Below are 27,215 nucleotides of genomic sequence, written 5' to 3'. Positions count from 1 at the left end.
ATGAAGTGTTTTGATTCGACACTGGATTCCATAGATATTTAAAAAAAAAGTTGCGAGGTCATAATTGACCTACGCGGCGCTGTAATACTTATAAGTGAATATCCGTTATGCAGGCGCCGTGTAGTGCACGCCTCCGGTCACCCCACACCTAAGAGATTGAAACATGAATTGCTGAAAAAAGATGGACCTGTTGCTAAATTGAGACGTTTCTGCGTCGGTTGCTACAAAGAAAATGTTAAAATACATGGGTCAAAAGTCGCTCGGAATAAAACTAAAAAAGTAGTTACATACTGTAAGAACTGTCCTGGTACAGTATATTATTGCTTACAATGCTTCAATAAATCTCACCGTTATTTGTAGTTTGTTTTTTTAATAATTTAGTAGCGAACTGTGTAATAATTAATACAAATAAACATGATTTATAATGGATGCATTTGTTTTTTCCTAATTGCTTTGCAATTTCACCCATATAATTTTCATCTTTACGATTACTCAAACACCATACTAAAGGATTGGTCTACAGCGCCATTCCGGTCACCTGCTATAGAGAAATGTTCAGTAAACATGGCCTACGGCTCACAAATCAGTTTCAAACTTAGTCCTACCGTGAGGTCACTGATGCCCTACGCGGCGTCTCGATCTAGTTCAGTTGAGGTCACCGATGACCTACGCGGCAGAGAACGTGTTAATGTAATTTTTAAATCTGCCTAGCTATTGGTTTTATTTATTATAATGAAAATAATATGAAAACATTAGGCAATAAGAAATATAGGTACCTATACCTACCAAAATATAAATAAAATACGGGCCATGGGAAAACAGCATTGATGCCGGCAATATAAAAAAATAAACTTACGCAAGTCATAGAATAAGGAATATGTATGTACCTAACTTAAAAAAATATATGAAAATAAAACATCTTCTGCCATAGTTTCGATGAATTTAAGAACCGCATATGATCACAATTGCTCAATTTCCAAGATTCGCGCGTCACCTCTGCATGTCAAAGCATTACACTGTTTGCAATAAAAATGCATGAAAATTCTTAACATGTGGGACATTCTGCTTTTTACGTGAACTTTGTTTAATTGAGTCTGGAGTTTTTGCACAAGCGCACAAAATGAGATTATCAAAATTAGATCAATTTATGGGATTCTATAAGTTTTCCCAATCCTGAAATTGGGTACTAGTTTTCTGAACTGTGTATGTTCAATATGCCGGATGTAATCAATAATTATCTTGAGTCCAAAGGATGTGTGTTTTATCAGTATGTCATTTATCAAATGTCAATTGCAGTAAATAAACTAGTGATATGACGTAAATTTATTCTCATAGTATTGTCTTGAAGAGGCGGACACATAATATTTGTAGTATTACTGGGCAGTGACTGTGGTCCTGGGCTCCAATCGGGGAGCGCCGCCGGTTCGAAGCTGATTCAAAAGAGTTATGAATTTATCCGATGTAGGTACAGTTGTCACTAACACAGTTGGCTCGACCATTATAGACCGCGATACGACTTACTACCTATCACGTTGGTCTTACGAAAGCTCGGTGAAGTGTGCATACTTATTTCATCTTGTGATGGATGTATCTTTGACTATCTACTACTTGTAATCTTCTATAATATAAAAATGAATCGCAAAATGTGTTGGTAAGCGCATAACTCAACAACGCCTGGACCAATTTGGCTAAATCTTTTTTTTAAATGTTCGTTGAAGTTCAAGGATGGTTTTTACAGCGAGAAAAATTAGAATTATTGCTGGAAAAACCCTAAAAATAGCCCTTTTCTTTTTCCCATACAAATGAACGTAGTCAATTTGAGCTTTATTGCTATGGTATAAAGTTCATATTAAATTACAAGCACTCACTGTTGAGTAAGATATTGAAATAGATAATCGTTGGATTGTTCCATATTCACCCATTTTATCAAAGACATTCAAAGCACACATCAACGTTGAATCTTGCCATTCAGTGAAATCTATTAAATACATTTGCAAATATGTAACCAAAGGGAGTGATATGGCTGTGATTGGAATTGGTGCAGAGAATTCCAATGATGAAGTTACCCAATACCAAATGGGCCGTTATGTCAGTAGTAATGAAGCAGTTTGGCGAATATTTTCTTTTCCTATTCATGAGAGACACCCTTCTGTTGTTCACTTAGCTGTGCATTTAGAAAATGGACAAAGAGTGTATTTTACAGCACAGAACGCAGTACAAAGAGCTGCTCAGCCACGATCTACTACATTAACCAGTTTTTTTGAGACATGCCAAAACGATGATTTCGCACAAACATAGCTATATTCTGAAATGCTAAAATATTATACCTGGAATCAATCCTCAAGGAGATTTATACGACGGAAACAAGGAAAACCAGTTCCAGGATATACAGATGTATATTCCACCGATGCGATTGGCCGGATTTATTCAGTACATCCAAGCAATGATGAATGTTTTTATTTACGACTGCTATTAGTCAATGTACGTGGCCCAACATCATTCCAACAGTTACGAACTCTTGATGGTGAATTGTGTGGATCCTACAGAGAAGCCTGTCAATGTTTGCAATTGCTTGAAAATGACAAATTAAACCGTAAGTCTCATTAAATGTCAAGTATGATAGTGCGACAGGGTTCTAAAGTGGGTACATAATATTGCTTATGACTGTACCCCACCTCATCGGTGGATGCGACCTATCTATGACGTTGCAAATTGAAAACTTATTATATAGGCCTAGAATAAGCGATATACCGATGAGTCATTGCAGCGGTAATATTAAGCAACTATACTCAATGGAAAGTATAAAGGAGAAGATGTTCTCATACCGCGCATCCCAATGATTCCGACTGATGTGCCATTTGAGTTTAAACGACTACAGTTTCCAGTGCGCCTTGCTTTTGCTATGACTATAAACAAGTCCCAGGGGCAATCATTAAGTGTTAGTGGTATTAATCTAGAAAACCCATGTTTCTCACATGGTCAATTGTATGTTGCCTGTTCCCGTGTTGGAAAACCATCAGATTTGTTTATCTATGCGCCAGGTAATCAAACAAAAAACATCGTATACCAAAAAGCACTACAATGATAATAATAATAATTATGATGCACATGATTAACAATAAAGCGATTACTTACTTTTAAATCCTTATATATGTTTTATTTAATTATTTTTTATTCACAACGCCCTACCACCAGGGTGACGGTTCTGTTCAGGAGAATTTTTTAAAATACGTAGGCACAAAAACTGCCACATTACAAATCTTTTCTATATTCGTTTTCTACCTAATTAACGTTTTCACTTTACGTTCTAAAATTGAAAATTATTCTTCAATCTTGATTAAACAAGACACTGCTTCGTGAATATTGAATAATATTATTATTAGGTTTGGAGCCTTGATAAATAATAAAGTTGCCTGTTATAAGGTTAATAAATTGGAAACGGCTGTGCAAATTATTAAAGAAGTTTTGTCTTAGCTTTTATTGGTATATTTAATTTTAAAACAGTAAAAAACAAAGAACCGACATCAAACAAGACCTAGTCAAAAAGTCCTCCCAAGACAAATCAAACCATTTTCTACCAGACGTATTTTTTTGTTCTTGCATACTAATTTGGTCAAGATTTGTACATTAAGTTGGCGTCTAGTAAGACTGACATGTATTTTACCTATCCTTAGCATAGTCGTTAGTACGTAGTCGTTACATGAGACATGTTAGGTGCCTTTAGCGGCTCAATAACAACCTTGACACCAGGGTTGATGAGTCTAGTAATCCACCTCATAACCCACATGATGAAAGAAGACCTATCCTTAACGCATATTGTAGTCATCGGATGTCCCAAGCTTAAGCAACTGAAAAACACATCAAGCCCCTAATAAACTAGGTACAATTCCAATTCGAGAACAATAAGAATACAATTGGTAAAGGAAATAATGCAATCGTAAGCACACAGCAACTAATGTAGGAGGCAATGGAGACATTGCGCACGATTCATTTGCCGCCAACACAAACTACAGTTGTTAGTATGTGAAGTGGGCGACGGTCTAGTCATTGTCCTTTAGGAGATAGTGTTACTGAAGTGGGATTTGGAATATAGGCAGGCACAGTGACCGTCAATAAGGTAATACAATGCGTGAATATCCGATCGGGTAGTCGCTATCAACCTTCTTGTTCATAATCTTCTGCACTAATTCTTAATGACAAAGGATAAACTTTACTAAACTAACAAGAATTAAAGGGGGTCTATGGTGAAAGTAATGTGTATGCAACTTTATGTACTCGTAAAACATTTCATAATTGTTTCTGGTGGTGCGTAAGAGCAGTCTTTGTATATACGCAGCTTAGTTCGGACGTCTGCAGTTTCATGAACTGTTTCCGTCAAATCCTTCAGTCAACTTACCAATCCTGGACCTCCTGGCAGAGCGTGGTTCGTCTGGTGATGCGACGAGCAGCCGGGGCGGCTCGCCCTTTCTGAACCACCGCATCGCGACGTCACTCCATCGCGACAGTCAACAACCTGCAACAACAAAACTTCAAATTTTACACTTTCGAAGAAGCGCAATCGACGGCCTAAGTAATAGGTATTTTTTCAAGGCAACCCTTGGCTGAAATAACTTCCTATTGGTTATTCCCGACTGGGTAGGACGTATGAGAGGATTTTAACAGTTTTGTTTATTAAAGTAGTAATATTTTAACTCAACAACGTTATATTACGTAGGTGTTATAGGTCCTGGGTTCGATTCACACAAAAATTACATTGTGTGCCCTCGTTTGGTTAGGAGATTACAGGCTGATTATCTGATTGTCCGAAAGTAAGACGATCCGTGCTTCGGAAGGCACGTTAAGCCGTTGGTCCCGGTTATGACTTACTGATGTAAGTAAGTAGTCTTTAGTTACTGAAGTAAGTAGGCCTTTGGCGGCTCAATAGTAACCCTGACACCGGGCGGGCTGTCGGACGTGCGTGCGTGCGTGCGTGCGTGCGTGCGTGCGTGCGTGCGTGCGTGCGTGCGTGCGTGCGTGCGTGTGTGTGTGTGTGTGTGTGTGTGTGTGTGTGTGTGTGAGTCTAGGTATTTGTATTTATGGTTACTTCCGGAGAAGTTCTCAAGAAACAAAACTGGCTGCCGTTTCTACGAAGCTTTGCTCAATAGAATCACTACTTTCAAGTTTTGAATTAGTTTAAATGCGGTTTTTTATACTCTTCTTAAGTGCTATTCATAGTTTAGTGGGTAGACCATACGATGATGTACCTAAATAGTATTATTTACCTTCACTAGTATTTTTTTTATGATATTACTTATCGCGATAAAGTAGCAATGGATATGTTTATATTACAGTTGCTATATGTATAAATTATAGGTATTAAGTAGGTATATTTCATAAAACCAATAAGCATGAATCCTTCTCTCTTGTAGAATTTCTACCCGTATAAAACCTTTAATCAGACTTATCAAAACTATGATAAATTGTGACATAACGTTATCTTACCAACCTATACGGCTTATACATATTCCTTAACAGACTTTTGCGTTCCCGAGATGATAAGTTACATGAAACATATTTTTTGAAAACCAGATAAGTAAGTAGGTACAAAAGTGTCATTCTTGTACCGTTATAATTGCAGTCACATTAAAACGAAGGTCGTCGGTAACTTTATACCCAATGATGCAACGCGACTATTCAATGAACGATCACCTTACACAGTTTAAGTACTGGTTTCTTAACATAAGCATCTCCTTTTATGCTACCAGTGGTATTTGCAAATAAGAATTCTTGTTTAAAATCCGCTGGCCATTGCTGGCTTAAGATATGGATACTTTGGAAAAGATCTAGCATACCTTATAGTGGTGTAACGTCACAAAATCCTGCATGATTACGACGAAAAGCAATAATAGCAGACTTATGCTACTTATCAAACTCAACCTCAAAAATATCTTTATTCAGTAGGTAACATAGTTACACTTTGAATCGTTAATTTTTATATAAGTACTTATATATTTTTTTCTCGAACGCCTCAACCGTGTAAAACTACTGCACCTTCTCAACCTGTACGGTCACGAGCATTAATGTGTATACACTTTGGTACCATGTCACATTAACTTTTTTGACGAATTGAACTGTAAGTCTCACTAAATGTCAAATATGTTAGTGCGACAGAGTCCTAAAGTGGGTACATTATATTGCTCATGACTGTACAGTCCATGAAACAAATACGTCGTAAAGATCGACTGTCAATGTAACGTACTTACTTGTGCAGTCACGTGCATTAATACATACTTTAGTACCATGTCATATTAACTTACTTGTGAAATTTAACTGAAAGACTCGCTAAATGTTAAATATGTTAAAGCGACAGGGTTCTAAAGTGGATATATGTTATTGCTCATGACTGTATTGGTAACTATTGACACTATACGCATAAATATATTATAATCATGAGAGGGGAAGATAGTTTCCAAGTGAAAGTCAAACTCCGAAAAGCTTTTGAGGAATCACCTCTGTTTTACGAAGGAGTAATGGGGCGTAGATCAGACCGGATTTGGAGATCCCTATTAATATAGATGTACGTTTTATATACTTACCCGTAGTCACATACGCTTTTACTGAACATGTACGCTCTTAGAGAATGTTGAAAAAACTTGTAGCTTTCTATTGTTGCGTCATCGTCATCATCAATTTAAGAGTCACGCTCATGTCGGTGCAGCATTTCTATGCTACTTTTTTAGGGAAAAATAGGGCAGTGGTCCTCTTGCCTTCCGCCCCGCAGTACTCTGTCTGACGCAAATGGGATGGCGCCCAGAGTAGTCTATTACAAAGCCATACTAGGACTCCTGTCTTACGCCTCTGAATAGTACTGACAGTTACTGCTGCCCTCTGTCAGGTTCCAGGTTACAGTCCCTGTGACTTGCCCCTTCCGTCCTGCATTGCCGTACTGATGGCTCCTATCTTCGCCTCTGCAACCGTCGAGGTCTATTGTTGCGTGTAGGTTTTCAAATTTTATATAAGTAGTACAGATACAATCCGCCAATGAGGGATTTTCCAGGCTATGTTCCCCAAACAAAAGTATAGATGGCGCTGTAAAAAAATCCTTCAATTATCTAATTTCTAAAATTAGAAGGTCTTTTGCCTTTGTTTTTGGGTATAAATGATGACTCTTTTTATTACACCCAGGCACAATACAACTTCCACACATTATTACTTTGACCAAAATAGAGAAGCAATGTAGGTAGCAACATAATTATATACATAATCTGGATGCAAATATCGAGCAACATTTTTTTTATAATATACGTTTTTTATAATATAATATACGTGGATCGTAGCCTGGAAAGTACCTCATTATTTTAGATGGAACGGATATCAGTTTTACTTATAACCTGAAATTTTGTCACTTTTTTCAAGAATCATGTGTAGTTCAGTTTTACATTAGAATTTCAATTTGTCAAGGATGATATCCCACATCAAGAATTTCTAGTTTTAATTTCCTACATTCATTCAATTATTTTATGGTGGTTTGCAAATGTGACGTCACTGTTGGATATGAACCGACCACATGAAATCGGAACAAGGCTAGAAGAAGAAAAAAGACCGCAATCCTTGACTTGTCTTCAGAATGAACAAGGCGTGTCAGATTTAATTTACAAATGCTTGACAATGTTTAATTTATGTGTCACAAAAGAGTTCCAAAGTTTGATAGCCTTAGATTGCATCGTACTTACATCATGCTTATTCATTAGTTTGATGGTCACAACACAGTTACTGATCACTTAAAGATAAGACAAATCATCCGATTAATCATAATAACGAAAGAGATTGCATTAGATTCCTAGTAGGTAATTCTGTCGAGTAGGTACTTATCTAAAAACGAGGAAATAAAATTGTCTAGAGAAGTGTCTATCATAATCACACCATACATAATCAATTAGTTTATTTTAAGTGTGAATGGCGCCAACTTTATCACATCTGTCTCTTAAAATACAAACTCTCACAATAATAAATTCTTGTCCTATATTTTAATGAGCCTCGAGGTTATCTTTATGTCAATCAAGAGTTCATTGGCAGAATATAACTTATTTCATACAATATAATAAAATTATTATCTTTAATCAGTCAGTTGTCAGATATAATTCACGTCGAGAACTTTGAGGGATCGGCAGAGCCACAAAGTTATTTGGAGACAACGTGCGACATAGTATGTACTGAAGTGTCGAGAAGGATATCATTGAGGCGGACCCAAATAGTTGGCCACCTAGTTCCGCATACATGCAACAGATGGCGCCACATTTAATAATGCAGTCTTCAAGCAGTCGTGAAACGCGATATCGAAGTTTACACAGCAAGACGCCTATATACAACTTCCAACATAACACCGTTGGATGGTCGATCCCTAGTCACACTACCAACTTGTGGCTAGCGGGGTACTATGCTCAGTTCGGTACCCCGAAAACATCCTTTGGCGGCAGCACACCCTCGCCGCCAAATCATGAATATTATGAGAGGTATATTATAGGATCCTATCAAAAATATTTAGTCGCGGCTGGCGGACGCGATGAAGCGGATTCTGTAGCGGCGTACCGCGCGCGGATTTCCGCCTCGCCACGGTTTTCAATCAGTATAACATACTATACATTAGGGAATGCAATCACAATCTCGCGAGTTCTCACAGGGAGGACACGGGAGTGCGTCATCGTAGCGGACTTTTAGTTACAACTTTCCCGGGATGATAAGAACGCATTTACTGTCTCTTTTTAATTCCCATATCCCGTCCAGCAAACACTTTGTTAATAATTGGGTAGTTTCCTAGGTCAAAGAATTCTGATTACTAAATAAAGACAGATCTAAAGGTGACTAAAAAGTTGTCATTTTTCAATTTAACTTATATATGCATTTTGATAATGAAAAATGTAATAATAAGTGCGAAGTTTTGTCATGTTTTTCTACAACGTCACAGGTTGCTTTTTCATACAAATTCCAGAGTAATTTCCAGTTTTGACATTTAGTAAAAAGTAACTGATTTGACTAGTTCGGAACTACCTTATTATACTCCAAATATAAGTTGTAACTAGTTTTATTAGACAGATGATAGATAACATTGGAAAACATAATATTTTCCGAAAGGGCTTCATAATAAGATACACGTGAAGGAAAATGTGAAAGCTCACGTTTTCAACCTTTCTAGAGATGTGATAATAATATAAGGAAATCATAATAAATTGTAAGGTACGTCTTATTGGCCTTTTAAAAATAAATTAATCTTTTTTAATAATGTACCTACTTACTCTAGCAAAGGTAGGCGTATTTTGTATAATGCTTTTGTAGTAGTACAGAAAAACAAAGAACTTTTCTAATGTGTAATATACCTTCTAACTAATAACTAATACGAAGCTGACGCCGGAAAAATCCTATTGTTTCTTCTCCAAAATTACAAAAGTTTTCTTTTGAATGTAATAGTACCATAATATTAACGGTCCGGTAATAGAAACACGGCCACGGACAGAGGTGAAGAAATGAGAGTAAGATTACAGAGTACACCTTACAATCGAAACAAAACGCAGCAAAACCACTAGCCATTTATGGTCATAGAACAATGGGATACAGTTGATCTGATGGTCTTTGTTATACCGGAAAACCACATTACTCCAACTTTCTCATCAAACTTGATAATAACGTTACGCAAGTTATTCTGAGGGCAATTCAATAATGGAACTTGGCTAACCCCTTAGAATACTGCCCATTAGGCCTCTGTGTACATTGAGCTTAAAACTATCGGCGAGAAATTAATGTATCTGATGGGACATAACTTGTAACAGGAATTCCAAGTTGAAAAGTTCCTTAGGCTTTGCTGCCTGTTTCCTTCACAAGATTATTCCAAGGTACTAATACATGTTACTTAGATAAATCTGCTACTTATGCAAAGTTAATTCCTCATATCAAGGAGTTAAACTGAAGTGCCGCGGTCTACTCAGTACTAAATAAGTAAGTCGTATATCTTCCATAAAAATATATCCAGAAATATCTTCCGAAAAAAAAAAAAAAAACAACTTCGCTTACTTGTGAAGCAGGAAAACGAAAACCAAGGAAGTTACAATCAAATTATCCGCAAGGCGAGAATGAATGGGCATGTTTTGGACTTATATCAGTAGCAACTTTGTCTCATTTTGACTAAAACTCCGGGACTGCACAGATCCAGTACACGTACAGTCATGAGCTATATCATGTGTCCACTTTAGAATCCTGTCGCACTGTCATATTTGACATTTAATGAGACTTACGGTTTAATTCGCCAAAAAAGTTATTGTGACATGGTTTCAAAGTGTATACATATTAGTACTCGTGACCGTACAACATTGTAAAAGAAACTGCTTAATTGAATTTACTTACTTGTCAAATGGACATCATCTTGGCAGTGTCCAAAGGAAGTATGTAGAATGAGTCATCAACTCACAGTGATGTAAGGTGGATGACGTTTATATTTTCCTCCGGGTAAGGTACCAACTAGAGTTAAAATTCCGTGACGACCAACCTCAATGAGTCAGTATTGCAAATGATTTGACTAACCTTTGTTTTAGGTTGAAGTAAATTCGGCTTTTAGTTAATATATTGAGATACCTATTTAAATAATCGTAGGCAAAGTAAGCACCTAGTTCTTACGAGAAAGCCAAAAAAAGATATCTTACTAGTAATACCTATTGAGAATGAATAATTCATGATCGTAAGCCCTATGAAAAAAGTATATAAAGTAACTAAATGATATTATTCTGTTTTATTACTAACCAATTATTAGTCAAAAAAAACCGACATTTCGGGCGATACATTATTGTTAGAACATAGAAAATCTCGTAGAGACTGATAAATCAAAACGTTACTAATGTCAGTCAAAGTGATATGGGAAAGAAATCGTTTATCTTGCAATAGCTTTGTAACAATGGTGAACTGATTGATGAGTTAAAGCATAAACATTATCAGGGCGTAGACGTTTCTTGATTAAACTTCTCACGAGCTTTGTTTTGGTATGTATTGCGAAAACTATATTTTGTTGCGTAGTAAGTATTTGATATGTATGTATATTTGTGTATATCATGTGTGTCTCTCTTTAATTGAATGGGACATGGCGCTTACTCTAATATTCCTTGATGAAGGTTGCAGCTGTGTAACTGTTTCCAAGGTACTTGTCGTCGCGTATGATTTTCGTTAACAAAACCTCACAATAGACATGATAATTTCAATACAGGTAAAAAGTGGTCTCATTTTTTACTCGGATAGAAATTAATTGAAATAAATCGACTTTTTCTTGAAGAAAATCACAAAAGGGAGTGATTTTTCAAAAAAGCGCTCAAATGGTTTTACAATATAAGACGACCTTATGTAAAATATCAAATTGTAAGTTATTAAATTACCATTTACTTACATTTATTGAACGCGGCAGAGTTAGCTGAATACCTTTATCGATTGTTTCAAGTGCAAAAAGGTGCGTATCTACTATTAGCAGATATTATCAAGCATTCATCTTACTTCAAGTGAAAACGTTGTCTTTATTCCTTCCGCATACACAGAGAAAAGTCGAGAAAACTTGAATATCATGGAACAATGACATGACTCTTACCATTTGAAACATAACTATTTTTACATAACAGTATTAAACACGAGTTTTTATGCGTTTTTTTATGGAAAACCTTTCGATCTGAGGACGTGCGGAACTAATCTATTCAATTTACTTTTACTTTTTCTACAAGAAAGTAGTCAATATAGGCACCAAGTTTCTGGGAATATTGGACGGTGGTTACGACTTTGAACGAAAGCGAGTACTTATTAGATAATTTTATACGTGATGTGCTAAACACTGTTACATTAATTAGCTACTAAACAGTTGAGTAAACACATAAAATTTTTATTTTATGGTTTTTATGGTTTATGTCCTTTATATATGTTGTTGTGCAATAAAGTATTATTGATTGATTGATTGATTGATAAGGTGACGTTTATGTGCACAAGCAGAACGAAGCATTTATCACTTTCCCCAAGTTGTAAAACCATTACAACTGTTCTTCAGATTGATTGAGGTTGATTGGTAAAATTATATGTAATTTGCTTCAAAAACTTTGAATCTGTCAACAGATTATAATAATATACTATTTGTATGTCTATTGTTTGAAGTTAGGCATTATTTTGTCCTAGATAGGTTCTTAAAGCCGGTTTGATTATTATCTGTTAATTGCTTAACGTTTAGCGAAATAGTCGAACTGGGAGGTCCGTGTCTAATCAGATGGAGAATTCAATAAGTTCTTTGTCATAATTATTATAGATAAAGCAAGTAAATCAATCTTTTCGAAGCACGACCATTTTAGCTTAGAGTGTGTTTAAATCTTGACTATATTGTAATTAGCGTATGTTAATCCACTTTTGGGTATAAACCTTCCGTTTCGTTACACATTTATGGTTCCTTTGCATTATTCTTATGGATACTTTATAAGAAGATTTCTTTAAGCAGATATTCTCAATAAACTTCGAGATAGAGATATTGTGCAAAAGGAAGGTCGATTTCCAAATTTATTCAGATATTGCATGTAAGTATGATAAAAAATTCACAAAGATATATGTTTTATGTACAAAGATATATGTTTTATCAGTGAACGGGACGCTCAGCCAGACGCTTCTGTAACTTTAATTATCACTTTTTTTAAATGGGTTAAAATATGGATCTTTTTGACGTGACTAATTGTAGATTTGCTGCAGATGACATTAACTACTTGGCCCGACAAATGGGGAGCGCTGAGGGCTCTCACCCGGTACAAAATTGAAGACAATAGGTCTGAAGGTGCCCAGTTGGGCGCGAACCTCGGATCAGGGCGTTGTCTGAGAGGAAGAATATTTGGGTCCGAACCCACCAATCACAATTAATTGACCCTAGTGGGTCGATGGCGATAAGCGGTGAATGAGGGAAATAGTCGGCCACGCTGGCGGGGTCGGTCTCGGGAAAATATGGCTCTTACAAGTATGTCTGCTAATACTTATTTAACACACGTTTGAGAAAAAAAAAACTAGTTACAGACAGATAAAAAAATTACCTAAAAAAAGGTTACACTGCAGTAACAGCGTGCTGCGTTTACGATAGATTTTTTATCTCCGTCAACATAAATGTTAAGAATTTATGAGTATTAACTGTCATCGTCTGCGCGTGGGCAAGCGTCGTCGGCGGTCGAAGGAAGATCATTCGTCGATGACGTCATACACGCCTTCATGTGCAATCGTAAAATGTGAATGCATACTAATCATAAAAGGTTCTAAAAAGAAATTGTAAAGCTAATAGCTCATTTGTACGGTGCGGTGAGTCAACGCTATCTCGCTTATAAAATCGTATGCGTTTCTTTTATGGTTCTGTGGGTTAAGTCAATAAGGGCGCAATTTCGTATAATTTGGTCAAATTATAGCTCTGTTCTTCCGTCGTGTAGGTTTAGTTTATTAGTAAGTTTCTAGGTACTTTAATAAGGTAACAAAATGACAAATATTGCAGACGGATAACAAAACTTAACATGGTCATAATATATTTTGTTTTGTTTCTACAGAACCATTAAAAATCTTCAATACACTTCTTACTTGGGTTGATGGGGTTGGTAATCCACCTCACAACCCACACGATAGAAGAAGACGAATATACTTAAGTACACAAAAAGTGTGCGACTTACATTTATATCTTTTATAATTTTTTTCCGAAGCAGTAATAAGTAAGTGTCGTAATAACACGGTGTAAGAATGTTGTCTATCAGGTATGCTGACGACATTAATTGCCTCCGGATACAAATTTTGGATTACAACACTATAATTTATATGTGCTACAAATGTTACGAAGAAATGCTTTATAATCACTGTTTAACAGACGGCGAACTTAACTTGTTAATGACGGTTCCTATCTGTTTATTAATTTCATTTACAATTATACAACAATATACCTACCCATTTGTTTGAATTTTCCTTAATTTAAATGTTTGTGAGAAGATACTTGTTCGTTTTTCAAACGTGTTGAGTGCTATTTACCTAAATAAACTTTTTATTATTTTTTATTTTTTTAATATTTCATTATTTAGTCCAAAGTCCGATAATATCACGTTGGTCTAATAAGACTGTTAGGTGAAAACGCGAATATTTAGTTTATCGTAGGGATTATTGTAGAGTCTAGGTTATTAACGACTTCTGCATTTCGAAATAAGTAAGCATTAACTAAAGCGTAAGTTGAAAGTAAACGATTTTAATGTAATCAAGGTTTTATAGCACAGTTAAAAGCAAACTAATCTATATACTTGGCTTCTTAGAAGTTAGGAGTGCCAATCAGCCGGGTCTGCATGACAACCGCGCCGCGCGCGGCGCGAATTATATTGAGCGCTTCGACCAATAGCCGTTTGACGTCCATCTACGTAGATAGCATTCGTATCGTTTATTGGTTCAAGCGCTCGATATAATGCGCGCCGCGGCGCGGTTTTCATGCAGACCCGGCAGATGCCGTTATTTATCCGACCACTTGCTTGGTTGTGTATGATGTGGTCATCTTGGATTATACAAATAGTTTATGAATGAGTGGAATGTTGGAATATTTAATGCTAAAATATTAAATTAAAATTTATCAAAAGTTATTTTCAAAGTGAGTCCGTGGTGTAGATGTAGAGTCGTCTTAACACTATTGATTTTGTTTTGTGGTAGGGCACAAAATATTTTATACATAATTATATGTATGTAGTTATAATTGCCTCGGCTGTCAAAATAATCATAACATATAACTTTGAGAACAAAACTGACACACAGAACCATTATTTTGTAGACTATATTTCTATTTGACATTCTGCTGACATGAAGTGACATGGCACACTTACTTTTATATGCGCAAATGTCACATAACAATATTGCTTTTCAAATGAATTGCTTTAGTGTGGCCTTATTAGACCCCCGATTTGACATTATTCGTATTTTATAAGTAAATTAGTATACCCAGCTCATTTTTATTACGAACTTCATTATGTAAATATTCTTTACACGTGCATATTATGAACACAAGTGGGTATTCAGGGGAAACCAAACGTTACTTTGTTGTCGTATGTATATTTCGAGTTTCCTCATTCCAATTTCAATATACTTCCACATTATAAATTTTCTCACTAAACAAGCATTCGTCTATGCATTGTAAGGAAAACATTTCTCTTCGAGAAATAGCGAGACTATAAATTGTAAGAAAAAAGTATACTCGTAGAAATGTTTTCATGAAATAGGAAATACTTTCCTTGCTTTCCATAGTTAGATCTAAATAGATACCTAATAGTAGTCAGTTTCCTATTGTCCTACTTTGCGTGGATGACTACGAGAAGCAACTTCTTCTAATTTTTAGGCACACTGACATCGTTAACCAATAGCAATTCAACTGAAATTTAATCATTAGTAATCGAATTCAACTGTAATGCGGTTCTATTAAAGTCGGTTTGCAGTTTTGTAAACTGCTTTTGTAAAATGTTTTGTATGTAATAGTTCTAAATTCAAAATCCAGGCCTAACTTATTTTTTTTTTATTTTTTGCAAGCGATCTTTGGGCACATATTTAGAAAAATACTACCTTCGACATAGAATAAGGAATAATACTACGTATAGAACGGCAACTCTCCGCTCCCCACCAGCATCTGGGCTAGGTTTACCTCACCCTCTCGAACATAGTTTAGACTTGATTCTTATGGTGTCAGACGTCACACACACAGATGCGCGTGTACGATAACGTCAATGTGTAGTGTCTGTGTAAAACGAGGTTGTTTGTATGATGTATCCGGAGTGTGCCTTCGAGAAAAGCCTAGCTATTTCTAGGTGGCCTAGTATTGCCAATCTGTGTTTGCTATTTCTACCAACTGGTATTGATCTCGTATATCTGCTTTAGAATCATATCCTCTGGGTTCAGTTCTTGTTACTTGATTTATCTTTTGTTTGGGGGCAAAATTTATGAATATTGAAGTATTATTTGGCCATTATCCGTAAAAACCCCTCCACCAACAGTGGAGCAACGTGCTGAAATTAGCTCCATAACCCCTCCGGTTGAATGGGGAGAACTGTGCCCAGCAGTGGGACGTATTTTTTTTTATATGACAAAGCCCTGTAGATGTAGAGTTCGGGTATTGAGTGTGTGTGATACATGTTTGTATATAATAATTTCTATGAATATTTAACTGTTGTATGTCTGGTTATCAAGTACTGACTATATCATCAGTATGTCGGTAGATACCTACATAAGTTATCCATGTAACCGTGTTGTAAAAATAATAAATCTATTGGTTACATTTCCTAAGTAAGATATTTTATTCAATTTCAAAATAAATTAACTGCTAATATGAAGGGTTTTATTGCCCTGGTCGTAAATAACGCAACTTTCCTCAATAAAGAAATACGGGGCATTCCACTCCTTCTGTTAACATCTAATATTACCAATTTGGCTTCGAACCAAAGAATATTGCAGAAGCAAATCGTCTCTGACTTGTCATTTACAGAAAATATGGGACGTATCTAAGCAAGTAAGTAAATGAGTTTTTCTGTTTACGAATTCAAGTTCCGTACTTTGTGTATTCAGTAGAAGTTGCGAACACTGTTTACAGCCAATGAATGAATTTGTGGAAATGTTCTGTTTAACATTTGAAAATGTGTTTATACCACGACTAAAGTCGCGATTTTTGTTTTCTCACTTCTATTATTATTCATTATTGTAGTGAAAACAAAGGAAAATTAAAGAATTTTAATTTTTAAAAGCAAAGGTTATTGTTAAATATTATTTTATGATTTGAGCTTCCTTTACTTTAGCATTCATATGCTAAGACCTTTAGGTCATCAAGTTTTTGATCGAGCCTTCAGCGCTCTTCATTTGTCCGGCCAAGTAATTAATGCCATCTGCGGCAAATCTACAATAAAAAAAAAGATCAATGAAAGTTAGCTCCTCAGAAATATATTACTTTACCCAAAATTCACTTCTCCCGCTCACTCTACTATAAGTTTCAACAGACTGATACCTATTTGATCGAAGTTCTTTGCTTTCTCAGACTCTTTAGCATTTAATGTACAGGTTGAAGTGAAAACACTTATTCGGAGACACGTCCTAATCAGTATGGAGGTTACGACCACGATACTTCGATTACCAGCTACTCCTCGAATACAAAGCACCAGGGAAACGGTACGGATGTGATCAGCTGCAGGTGAATTGGCCACATCGATGGCTTTTGATACGAAGGAGAAAGGAATTGAGTAAGGAAAGTTTTGTGCTAAGAGTATTTATATTCAAGAGGTGGCACCTACTTTGGGTTTATCCACAGACTACGAATTTTTGTATAAACAAACGGTGGTTTAGATAAAATCGAACAGCTAATTTACGACCAAAAACTGTTACTGACACGGCATCTTGATTAGGCAAAAGAGTTATAAATCTGTACAACTCCTCAAAGCAAAGTGTATGATAAAATGTATAAATATTTAATATTCCTGTACCTATTTAATTCAAACTAAATGCTGAGGAAAGATCATAATATACTTACTTTAGGACATTGTACGAGATTTTAATAATCAATATTTGTAATGACTTGCTCTGTTCCTCCGATAGGGTTTACGAGTGTGTTATTTCTGTGTTAAAAAATAATAATAATAACTTAGACTGACATATGTTGCTTATTATTCCAGGTATAGCGGAGAAATCAGGCGTAATAGACAATAAAAGAAAAACATTTGTCTTCAAACAACGAGTATTTTCTGTTCTTTTTTTTGGGTTTTTTTAGGGTATCGGGATCGTAGCAAATGGAACTCCATGGTCTCTGCTTACCCCGTTGGGAAATAGGCGTGAGTTTATGTATGTATGTATGTATGTACCGAGATTATTCTTATCATTTGCGTCTTTGCCTACTGTACAAGTCTACTTATATTATATTAGTATTGGTGTATATTGGTAACAAATCGAAATGTATACAACATTTAGATATGCTCTTTTGTAGATAGAAGGGGAGATAGCAAAACTGATAATATTATCGACACTCTAGATACTACTTGTCCTAAATTCCTAACCTCAAGGACGTTTTAGGATTAGTAACAAGTGCATAAACACGTCAACATAATCATAAAACATAAATATGTCACACATGTTTAGTCATAATTAATGAAAGTGATGACTTTATCAACAAATTGTTACTAGTCACGAAATATTATCATTTCGGGTATAATTTTGTTGTACCACCTGCTATTCTTTAATGGATTATGTTCATATACTTTGAACATCAAAAGTATAGGTACCACAAGTGAGCATGTGTAAGGTTTTCTTTGTAGCTATTCATTCATTCTCCGATTTAATTATTTATATTGTTATATATCTATTTTGTATACGAATCAAAGTGAAATAGTACCAAATAATAGAAACCTATTCTATTCCTTTTGTCCATTAGAACCTTATCATATCGCTAAGGGTATTAGTAAACTAATCTCAGCTTCAAGACTACCCTCAAGATCATGTCAATGTGACAGTTCTTATACAGGGTGTTAGTGACATCGTAACGAAAACTTTGAGGGATGATTCAGACCATGATTCTGAGTTGATATCAAGTGGAATTTTCCGTCGCAAAAGTATGGAACGGAAAATAATCCTCAGTATTCGTTACGATGCCACTAACACCCTGTATAAAACAGGGACTTTAGATCATGATCTTGATGATCTTGAGGACAGTCTCAGCTGATTTTAGTTATTACTACCGACCGCACCTACTTTTAATGTTACGATTTTGAATGTTACTAGCAAAGAGTCGTGTAGGTATACAATATAATGGGCTTGCTCATTAAAATTCTTCATCACCATAATTATCACAGGTACAGGTTTACTGTCTACAGGTAATTAGAATAGATTAATTCCCTTACAATTGCAAAAGACGATCGTGGCTTAGATGAGTCAGGTAGGTTGAGGTCAAGGAGCGAATAAGTATTACCAGTGGCTAAGATTAGCGGTGACGCACTTGCACCATCACACACACACTCAAAACAATCACACACTCGATCACTACCCCAAGCCTAGCTAATGAATATCTACACCTAAAAACTAGGTACAGTCATGAGCAATATACTGTACCCACTGTAAGACTCTGTCGCACTAACATATTTGACATTTAGTGAGACTTACAGTTCAATTTGTCAAAAAAGTTAATGTGACATGGTACCAAAGTGTATACATTATTAATGCTCGTGACCGTACGTACTTAATTCTGTACGGAATCAGCGCACGTTGATTCACCCATTAGTTTGTTTGTTATCGTTTACCGTTTTCGATCAAAATGATGTCGGTGGCTGCAAATGGTAGGTAGTAAGTAATTTTAGTGATTGTACAGTTGAGTAGTCATCTAATTGATATACGCGTTTAGTCAAAACGATACAACAGGAAACTCAAGGCCAATTAAAACTCGCAATTTTCCTAAAAGTTGTAAACGTCACGATGAATAAATGTCACACCAGAAGTGTCTGATAAATGAGTAATTTGGGTTTCATGGAATTAAAAAAAGGTTTTTTTCCTTAAAGCTATTTACTTAAGCCACATTTTGTTTTATTAGGTACCTAAACAATCCGAATGTTATTTTGTTGCTTGTTCAGGGTGTTAAGATGATTCAAATCGGATTAGTGTCTGCAACTTGTTTTGGGTAGCCTCACTTAGTCCTTGTCTTACGAGTAAAACTTGATATCCAAACTTTTTAATTTTATCGTTATCAAAAAGAACAGTAATAAAGTTCCTGAGAGGCATTTTAAAGGCGCAATCGCTTTTAAAATTTCCTTTTCACTTTTTAAAACACGAGGAGATATTTTTCAATAGGATCTGTCGACACAGCCAGCTATTCTGTGGCTGCAAAGTCTGCCTTTACAACTGGCTTAGGCTTTCACGCGGCCGGAACACGCCTTCCTTTTTTCTCCACCCGCTTCATAGGGGCAATTCTATTGAACGTCGAGCCTGCACTACGCGGTTCAGACTTCAATGACCGCTTTTGATGAATTGAAATTGAGAGTTCGTACGTACCTATTTGATGACGGATAGAATTTCAATTTCACGAGAGTTACAAACCTTTTAAGCGTTAGTGTCAATATATATATATTTGTGTCAATGTATATATTTTCCGAAACAGGGTCGCTATGAAATAGCCGTAAAAGGAGAACTTCCAAGTTTTACGCCTCCAGCCAAATTGACTCCCTGGACTTAATTCTGCTTTACGACTTGTTCCCTTTTTTATGACGTGCAAAAGCCCTATTAAACTCTTGTTTTATTTGGTTTCAAAGTAAGTTAGTCTGTTCTTACACAGTTAAGTCTTCGGTCACGTAACAGGGAGACGCGGAGGAAAATTTCCGTTGTTTTATGGTTAGAAAATTCACGAGCCTTTTGTTTAGCTTGATTATATATTTGAAATTGTCGTGGCTCTGGGATCTTTTTGTGTTATTACGCAAACACGGCGCCGAAAGGAAAAGCATCAAGAGGGGAAAATTTAATTAGACCTTTTGCATTTGCTATTGTGTCGACACAATTGTATTTTTAAATGAGCGTTTAGTTGTGAGAAATTGCTCGGTGAACTTGTTTCTATGGGCATGTAAAAGTGTATGTTTAAAGCAATAGACTCACTTGAGTCTCCACCGGACTTCGTATTTTTAATCTTTACGCAAAAATTGTTATACCATAGGGCTACTGCGATACAGGGGAAACCCTAGTTCAGGGCCCGCTATTAACTTGTGTTAATTTTACTTTATTTGGTAAATAAATAATTTTTACTTTACTTTACTTTCAATGTACTTTAGGCTATATAATTTTCTATTAAACATTAAAGTAAATCTTTTACGTTCTTTGTTCCCGATGCTGGTATGTAGATGTTAGTTATAGTAGCTGTCTGTCGCAGCGTTTATTTAGTGTGGCAGTGTACCGATGAATATTCATTGACAAGTGCCCTTTGTTTAGGAAATATCTCTCAGTGAAACGTTTAAAACAAAACCATGAAATATTCACAAGATCCTTTGTCACTTACGCTGTGAAACTTGGCGTTAAACATGAAGTATTTACAATATAAAGGAGTTGGTACTAATGAAAATTTGTTTGCGGTGCAGCAGACAAGGGTCTTGCATCTTCAGTTTGAATGCTGGCATGAATAGTAAATGTTGAATGGATCAACCACTACCGGGAAGATAAAGTTTGTTCAACATTTACGCTCAAACAAATGGATTGTTTGAGATGTCAAATATCAAACGCACGCAATCTTTCGATAAACAGCAATTTAAATATCATGATTATTGGAAAATATTGGAGTGCAAATTAATTACTTATTATCCTTGAATACAGAATACAGAAGCGTGATTAATTGAGCTCCTATTAATTATTTTATCTTCTCGAGCATTATTATAACAATCGACAGAAGAATCGTGTCTCTTTAATTTTGCTCTTTTCTTTCAGGTTACCTGGAAGAAATTGCTATTTAGCAATAAGGCCGCCGACTGTTCTTCTCTTGTCACATTTGTAATTGTTTTTAGTGTTGTGTTTATATGTGCAATAAAGCGTTTTTGTATTTTATTGTATTTTTTACGTTTTTTTTTCCTTACTTGACAATTGTTAAATTTTGAAAAATTTACGTTACATCTACATAAAATATATATGAGGCCTATGAGGTAAACTGATGTATGACTCTATTTACTCTCTCATTAAAATCTGTTCGAATAGGTAGTTTTTACGTGAAAGAGCCACTAACACACAAAAGTATCTACTTACATCCTCACGAACTTTTGCATTCATAATATTATCAGGATTAATTCAAATAATTTCCGTGTTTGTCTAATGTAATTGACAGTTTTATCGGCATAGGAAGATGGAAGATGTAACCCTTGTCACAGATAACATATTACAACGAGTAACACTCGTAACTAATGAGGAATTCACTGCACTCAATGCCTAATAGGCCCATAATAAAATTTATCTGTTACATGGGAAATGTGCATTTAGAATTTAGTCTCTGAAAAATAACTAAAACATATGCTACGTTTTCAAAACTATGATTTGTAATAATATCTTTTAAAAATCACTTATTAACGTCTTCATTTGCTTGCATTTGTCTAGCAGCCACCGAAGTAAATTCTATTCAATCAGCCAATATCGTCCTACCGTTGCGTATTATAGGCCTAGGTCTCCTCTATATTTACCATCCTAGAAATTAATTTACCGGGAATTTATCTATACCAACGGTATGAACTGAAAAAATTGCAACATTCGATTACCATTATAATCTGCGTTCAAAAACGTAAGTATGAAAGACCTCTGAAAAGAAATCTAAAGCAGTAATAAAGTAGTACGCCATTGGATCCGGCACCTAGCTTTCCGTGCACAGAAAAGACGGAAAGTGCAGTCTGAAGAGCCCGGAAATTGACGTTCCATTATATTTTGTGTACGTGGAAACGTGGCCGGAATGTGTCTGTTGTAAATAAGGTACATTATTTGGAATTAAATAACGCACAAATATAGATTACCTATAGCCTTCGTTTGAGTGACAAGTTCGATTCGCAGTAGACCTAATATTTCTTAATCAAAATAAATGTAAAAATCAGCTCACAGCTGTAATAAATGAGACTATAAATTTAAAATGTTGAAGATTTCTTTTATGATAAGTACTTAAGTATTGATGAGATTTTTGAAAAATTTACCGACAATGAAATAAATTCCGTGTTACAAAAACTACATAAACATCTACATTGAAGCTTTTATTTTACGATTCTTTATTATTCCATTAAAATTTGAATTTCGGTAAATCGCGTAACGAGGCTACACTATTGTTAAGTAAATAGTAATTGCTATAATAGTCAATTTAAACATAATCCGTCAATAAATATGATTGACCCCAATTATAGTTACGGCCGTGCACTCGACGACTCGTGTCTCATTATTGACTACCTAAGTTAATAAACGCTTTATAGCCCTATATTGAAACTATATAGTATAATATCACCTCAAATATTCATTCGATTTCGGCCTATAATTTGTAACGAGATAGACATAACAACACAGCTTGTTAGAAGACAATTTGCAGTCTTTGTTGGTGTTAGTGTTCTAAGATAAAGAGGTAGATGTGTGTTACTGGCCGTTGATTAGTTTAAATGGTTTTATTATTTGAATTTTTATTTTTTATTCTCTCCGTTTTTATGCAAGGCTGGCCGGAGGAAGCACTGAAGAGAGAATCCTGGTTGAAACGAAGGGAGGCCCTTTTCCGGCAGTGGGACCCGTAGGCTAGATAAGAAAAAATGCCCAGCAGTGGGCGTCATACGGATGATGATATTATGAACCTTCAGTCAACTTCTTCGTATACTTTGAATATGTCCAAGATAATAGACGGCAGAAAATATTTCATATATTTTTTAAATTAATGTTCTTTATTAAATTAAATTTAACTTTTCCAGCCTTTCTCAAAATGTTTCCATTGCAAAAACTTTGCTTTTGCTTGTTTTGTTATCCCATTTATGTTAGATAGAATAAATTGTTATTTTGTTCCAGTCCCGTTAAACAATCTAGTATTCAAATAGTCCTAAAATTCTAGATCTCAAAAACTACTTACCTAAAAACAGCACATTGATTCTATTTAGTACTTAGTAAGTGAAATGTTTCATGTTTTAACATCTGTTCGGTAGTGCCTGAACACTTGTTTATAAAATGTGTTCGAAATCCCATTGAAATATAATTTGTTGGACTAACAGAACACGACATCTTTGAATTTATATTGAATTATGTAACAGTTTTGTGGTAGTTATGTCATATTTGGAAGTTGTTGAATGTGTTATAGGCTGTGAAATGTAAACCGTGTCTCTTAAGGTTATACAAGCTTTGATAATGTTGACACGTATAAAATACAAAATTATTCAAAACATGAATCATTAGTTTGTTTGTTATCGTTTACCTTAATCATTGATTATGATAATTTCCTTCCGTTAGGTTCCGTCAATATGGCAGTGAACGTGCGTGAGGCAAGGTTTGCGGGTTCGAATAACAGCAGGTTCATACTTTTGAGGAAGTGTACAAGCAAAGTAGGAACATATTATTATACATCAACGCTATCTGCGCCACAAATATGAACTAAGTACCCACACCTCACCGAGTCAAAGAAAATTATTTAGAATCGATCGAGCTCAACGTTGTTGAAGAAACTATAATGTCAAACCTTACATTTTTCGATCGTTTATCGATCAATTTAGTACCACTACTCAAAAAATATAGGTGAGCTGTTGAAATGTAATTCTAAGAAATTGGGGATGTTTTACATCTTGTCAAGACTAATTAAAAATAAATCGTCACTGGCATAAGAGATTCAACACCGTTCAGCATTAGCAGAGCAGCATCGTGGTAACACTAAATCATTTTAATTATTTCTGAAGAAAGTCTTTAACAATGTCAGATATTACGGTAAAAAACATGAGAGAGGAGGTATTTTTCTAGCAGTGACAAACGGACTAGCTAAGGGATGGAAAATACTATAGCGTAAATAAAAGAAGCCGTATCGTTTGCCTGACAAGGGTCTGATGTATTTTATTCTGTCTCGTCCACTGCATGATAAATTATGAAGTAAAGCGGGAAATGTTTTAGTGAAAGTAAACATTTTAAACTGACAAACCCAGATGACCAGTTCAGAAAGACGTATTTAAACGTGCCCATTATTCTATTAACTCCATATCGATAGTGATAAGAAATCTCTCCCATACACTATAACATTGCGTTTAATCTAAGGCGATTAGATATGGAGTTTCTGTAATACACTCGTCGTGACATAGTGAAAGTAAAACGATGTCGGATTACCTAGGTGATATCTTATTGATGAAATATGATGCTATCGACCCGTAATCCATTTCACTCGCTTTCCTTTCATGCTTATTGGGTTTCTGTCCACTAACTGCAGTCATCTGAGATGCACATAATAGAATGTTTTGCTATCACAATGAACTGTCCTGAGAAGAGAACTGAGAGCCACAACGTCGCAATGCACCGTGTGTCATGTCTTTGGGATCGTTGTCACCGTTCCGATATCGCAACGTACCCACAGCGCAGCGTGTGGACTTGCTCTTAGGGTATCTTGCTGTGCTACCGGAAGAAAGCCCTTAGCTTTCGGCCAAGTGAATATCGTATAAAAACGCGCGTGCGGAAAAATCTACTGGATCGATTTCGATATCAAACCGACTTCATTTTATGCAGATAAACCCACAGGGAGTTGAATAGCAAGTTAATGAAAATGTACAGACTAATATATCACAGATAGTATACGTTGAAACGTTGGAATATAAATTACGAATATCGGGCTTTCCTTGACGGTTACTTCTGTCTATTGAGATTTCAAAATTAAAACTGTATTTATTGAAAAGAATACCTATATATTTTATCTTCCAACACACTAATGGTACTCGAGTGAATGATAATCGTACTTAAAAATTAATATTAAAGCACTGCAGATCAGATGCTAAAATAAAATAAATAAATAAATATAATAAAGGGCGCATTTTTTATTATTTCAGGATATTTAATTTAATAATCAGTCACAGATAGTATTAAAACAAGACGAATCACGGTCACGGAATTAAAATACAATATTTGTATACATTACCGTAGTTTAGGTAAAAAGGTGCAATTAAAAATGATTTATGAGATCTCTGATGATACAGTGCTGTGCCTAAAAAATCTACGTCGTATGTAATCTGAAGTCACGTATGTAAATATCTTAAAATAAATCTGACGGCCAATGTCGCAAGGTCAGGATTATTAGCGATATAATACAATACAAAATAACAATAAATCGAAATATCGCCATGCATATAGATGTTTATGTATGATAATATAGGAGTCGTTGTTAGTAAATTCAATGCTGAGCTACAGAAATTGCATCGGAGCAATGCAATATATGCATTATTGGGAGCTTGCTCCAAAAATTTGTTGTATTCACGACTATATTACAATTAAGGTAGTCAGAGATACATCCATCGCAAGATAAACTAAAGCCACACCCTATCGAATTGCTTTCTGCTAGTGATAAGTGGTGACCCGTATCGCCGTCTATAATGGATGAGCCAACTTGACAAATTGTTTGTAACTGAATACCTCTGCAATGTTTTATACCCTTTCATAATTAAGGCTCCGTTCAGAGACTCGTGCGGTGCACAGGGCGTTGAGTGGCACCTCATCTCGTCGCGGCTTGTAATAGTTTCCTGCTCCAATATCTGCTTTCATAGAGATAAAGGAGTTTCCTTCAGTGACGTACTATATAATCCTCATTACTTCCCGTGCAAACATCCCACGCAACGCAGACTAGGAATTCCTGTCACTATGATGCCAAGAAAATTCCTAAAGAATCAGATGATTCAAACAGCGTTTCCGAGGCAGCTTTTAAAATGGCTGTAAGTCCGATGCGAGAGCGACTGAACTTAACAGACGTATACCAACGAACACGAGTACACCAGTGAATGCGTATATAAGTGAGAAGGTAGAAGTCTTCAGAAGACAACGCGGCTGTGCACTTGGTACCTATTGCCGTCCTGAGATAGATTTGATGATCACATATCGCCCTAGTCACCCATGATAGCCCAACAAAATGGAAAGGTCCGGATTATAAAATCAACAGTCGTAATATCGAAAGACCGCAATAGTGAACGTACTGAATATCGAAAAGGAATTCAACAGGCGAATAACCAAAATAATTGCATACGAGAAATGACATCAAGTAAAGTAAGTACTTAAGTAGGTAGGTAATAGGTGCTAACCACAAAATCCTATTAAGTAGATGGTCATATTCCACAGCACATTATTATCACATGTGCCACTTAACATAGTAGACACACTTAAGTACTCAGTCAGAATATGATGGCATATATGCTAATCATGCGTTAAATTGCGCATGCCTAGTTAAGGTGTCCTCTTTACATTCAAAATTAAAATTTTGCTAAAATTTTAGGTTAAGATTGTTTTCTGATTAGTGTTTTTATTATAAACTTAGATTCTAACTGTATTCGTAGTAAACATATACATTTTTTTTTCTGTTTGCAATGCCAGAACAACTACATAATTATATTGTAAAAATTTGAATCCAGAAGATAACTAATAAACTATTCAAGTTCTAACTCCATCGATAGTATTGAATTAATTAATTTTAAACTTTTGTATACAATTTGATTAATTGATTATTGATTTTCGCGAAAAACAATACA

General features: G+C 35.5%; 1 protein-coding gene across 2 annotated transcripts in view; it reads right to left on the bottom strand.

Annotated features, from left to right (window-relative positions):
• Positions 1-27,215, bottom strand: part of LOC126374931 (uncharacterized) — a 53,656-nt gene that overhangs the window by 9,438 nt on the left and 17,003 nt on the right. For both annotated transcript variants that reach the window (XM_050021725.1, XM_050021719.1), the window contains exon 2: positions 4,397-4,513. In XM_050021725.1, the coding sequence (XP_049877682.1) occupies positions 4,397-4,481 (85 nt within the window). In that variant the 5' untranslated portion in view covers positions 4,482-4,513. The remainder of the gene's footprint in view (positions 1-4,396; positions 4,514-27,215) is intronic.

This window comes from Pectinophora gossypiella, chromosome 2 (assembly GCF_024362695.1).
Source record: "Pectinophora gossypiella chromosome 2, ilPecGoss1.1, whole genome shotgun sequence".
Taxonomy (NCBI): Eukaryota; Metazoa; Arthropoda; class Insecta; order Lepidoptera; family Gelechiidae; genus Pectinophora; species Pectinophora gossypiella.
Note: the sequence above shows the minus strand (reverse complement) of the source record. Positions and strands in the feature narration are given on the sequence as shown.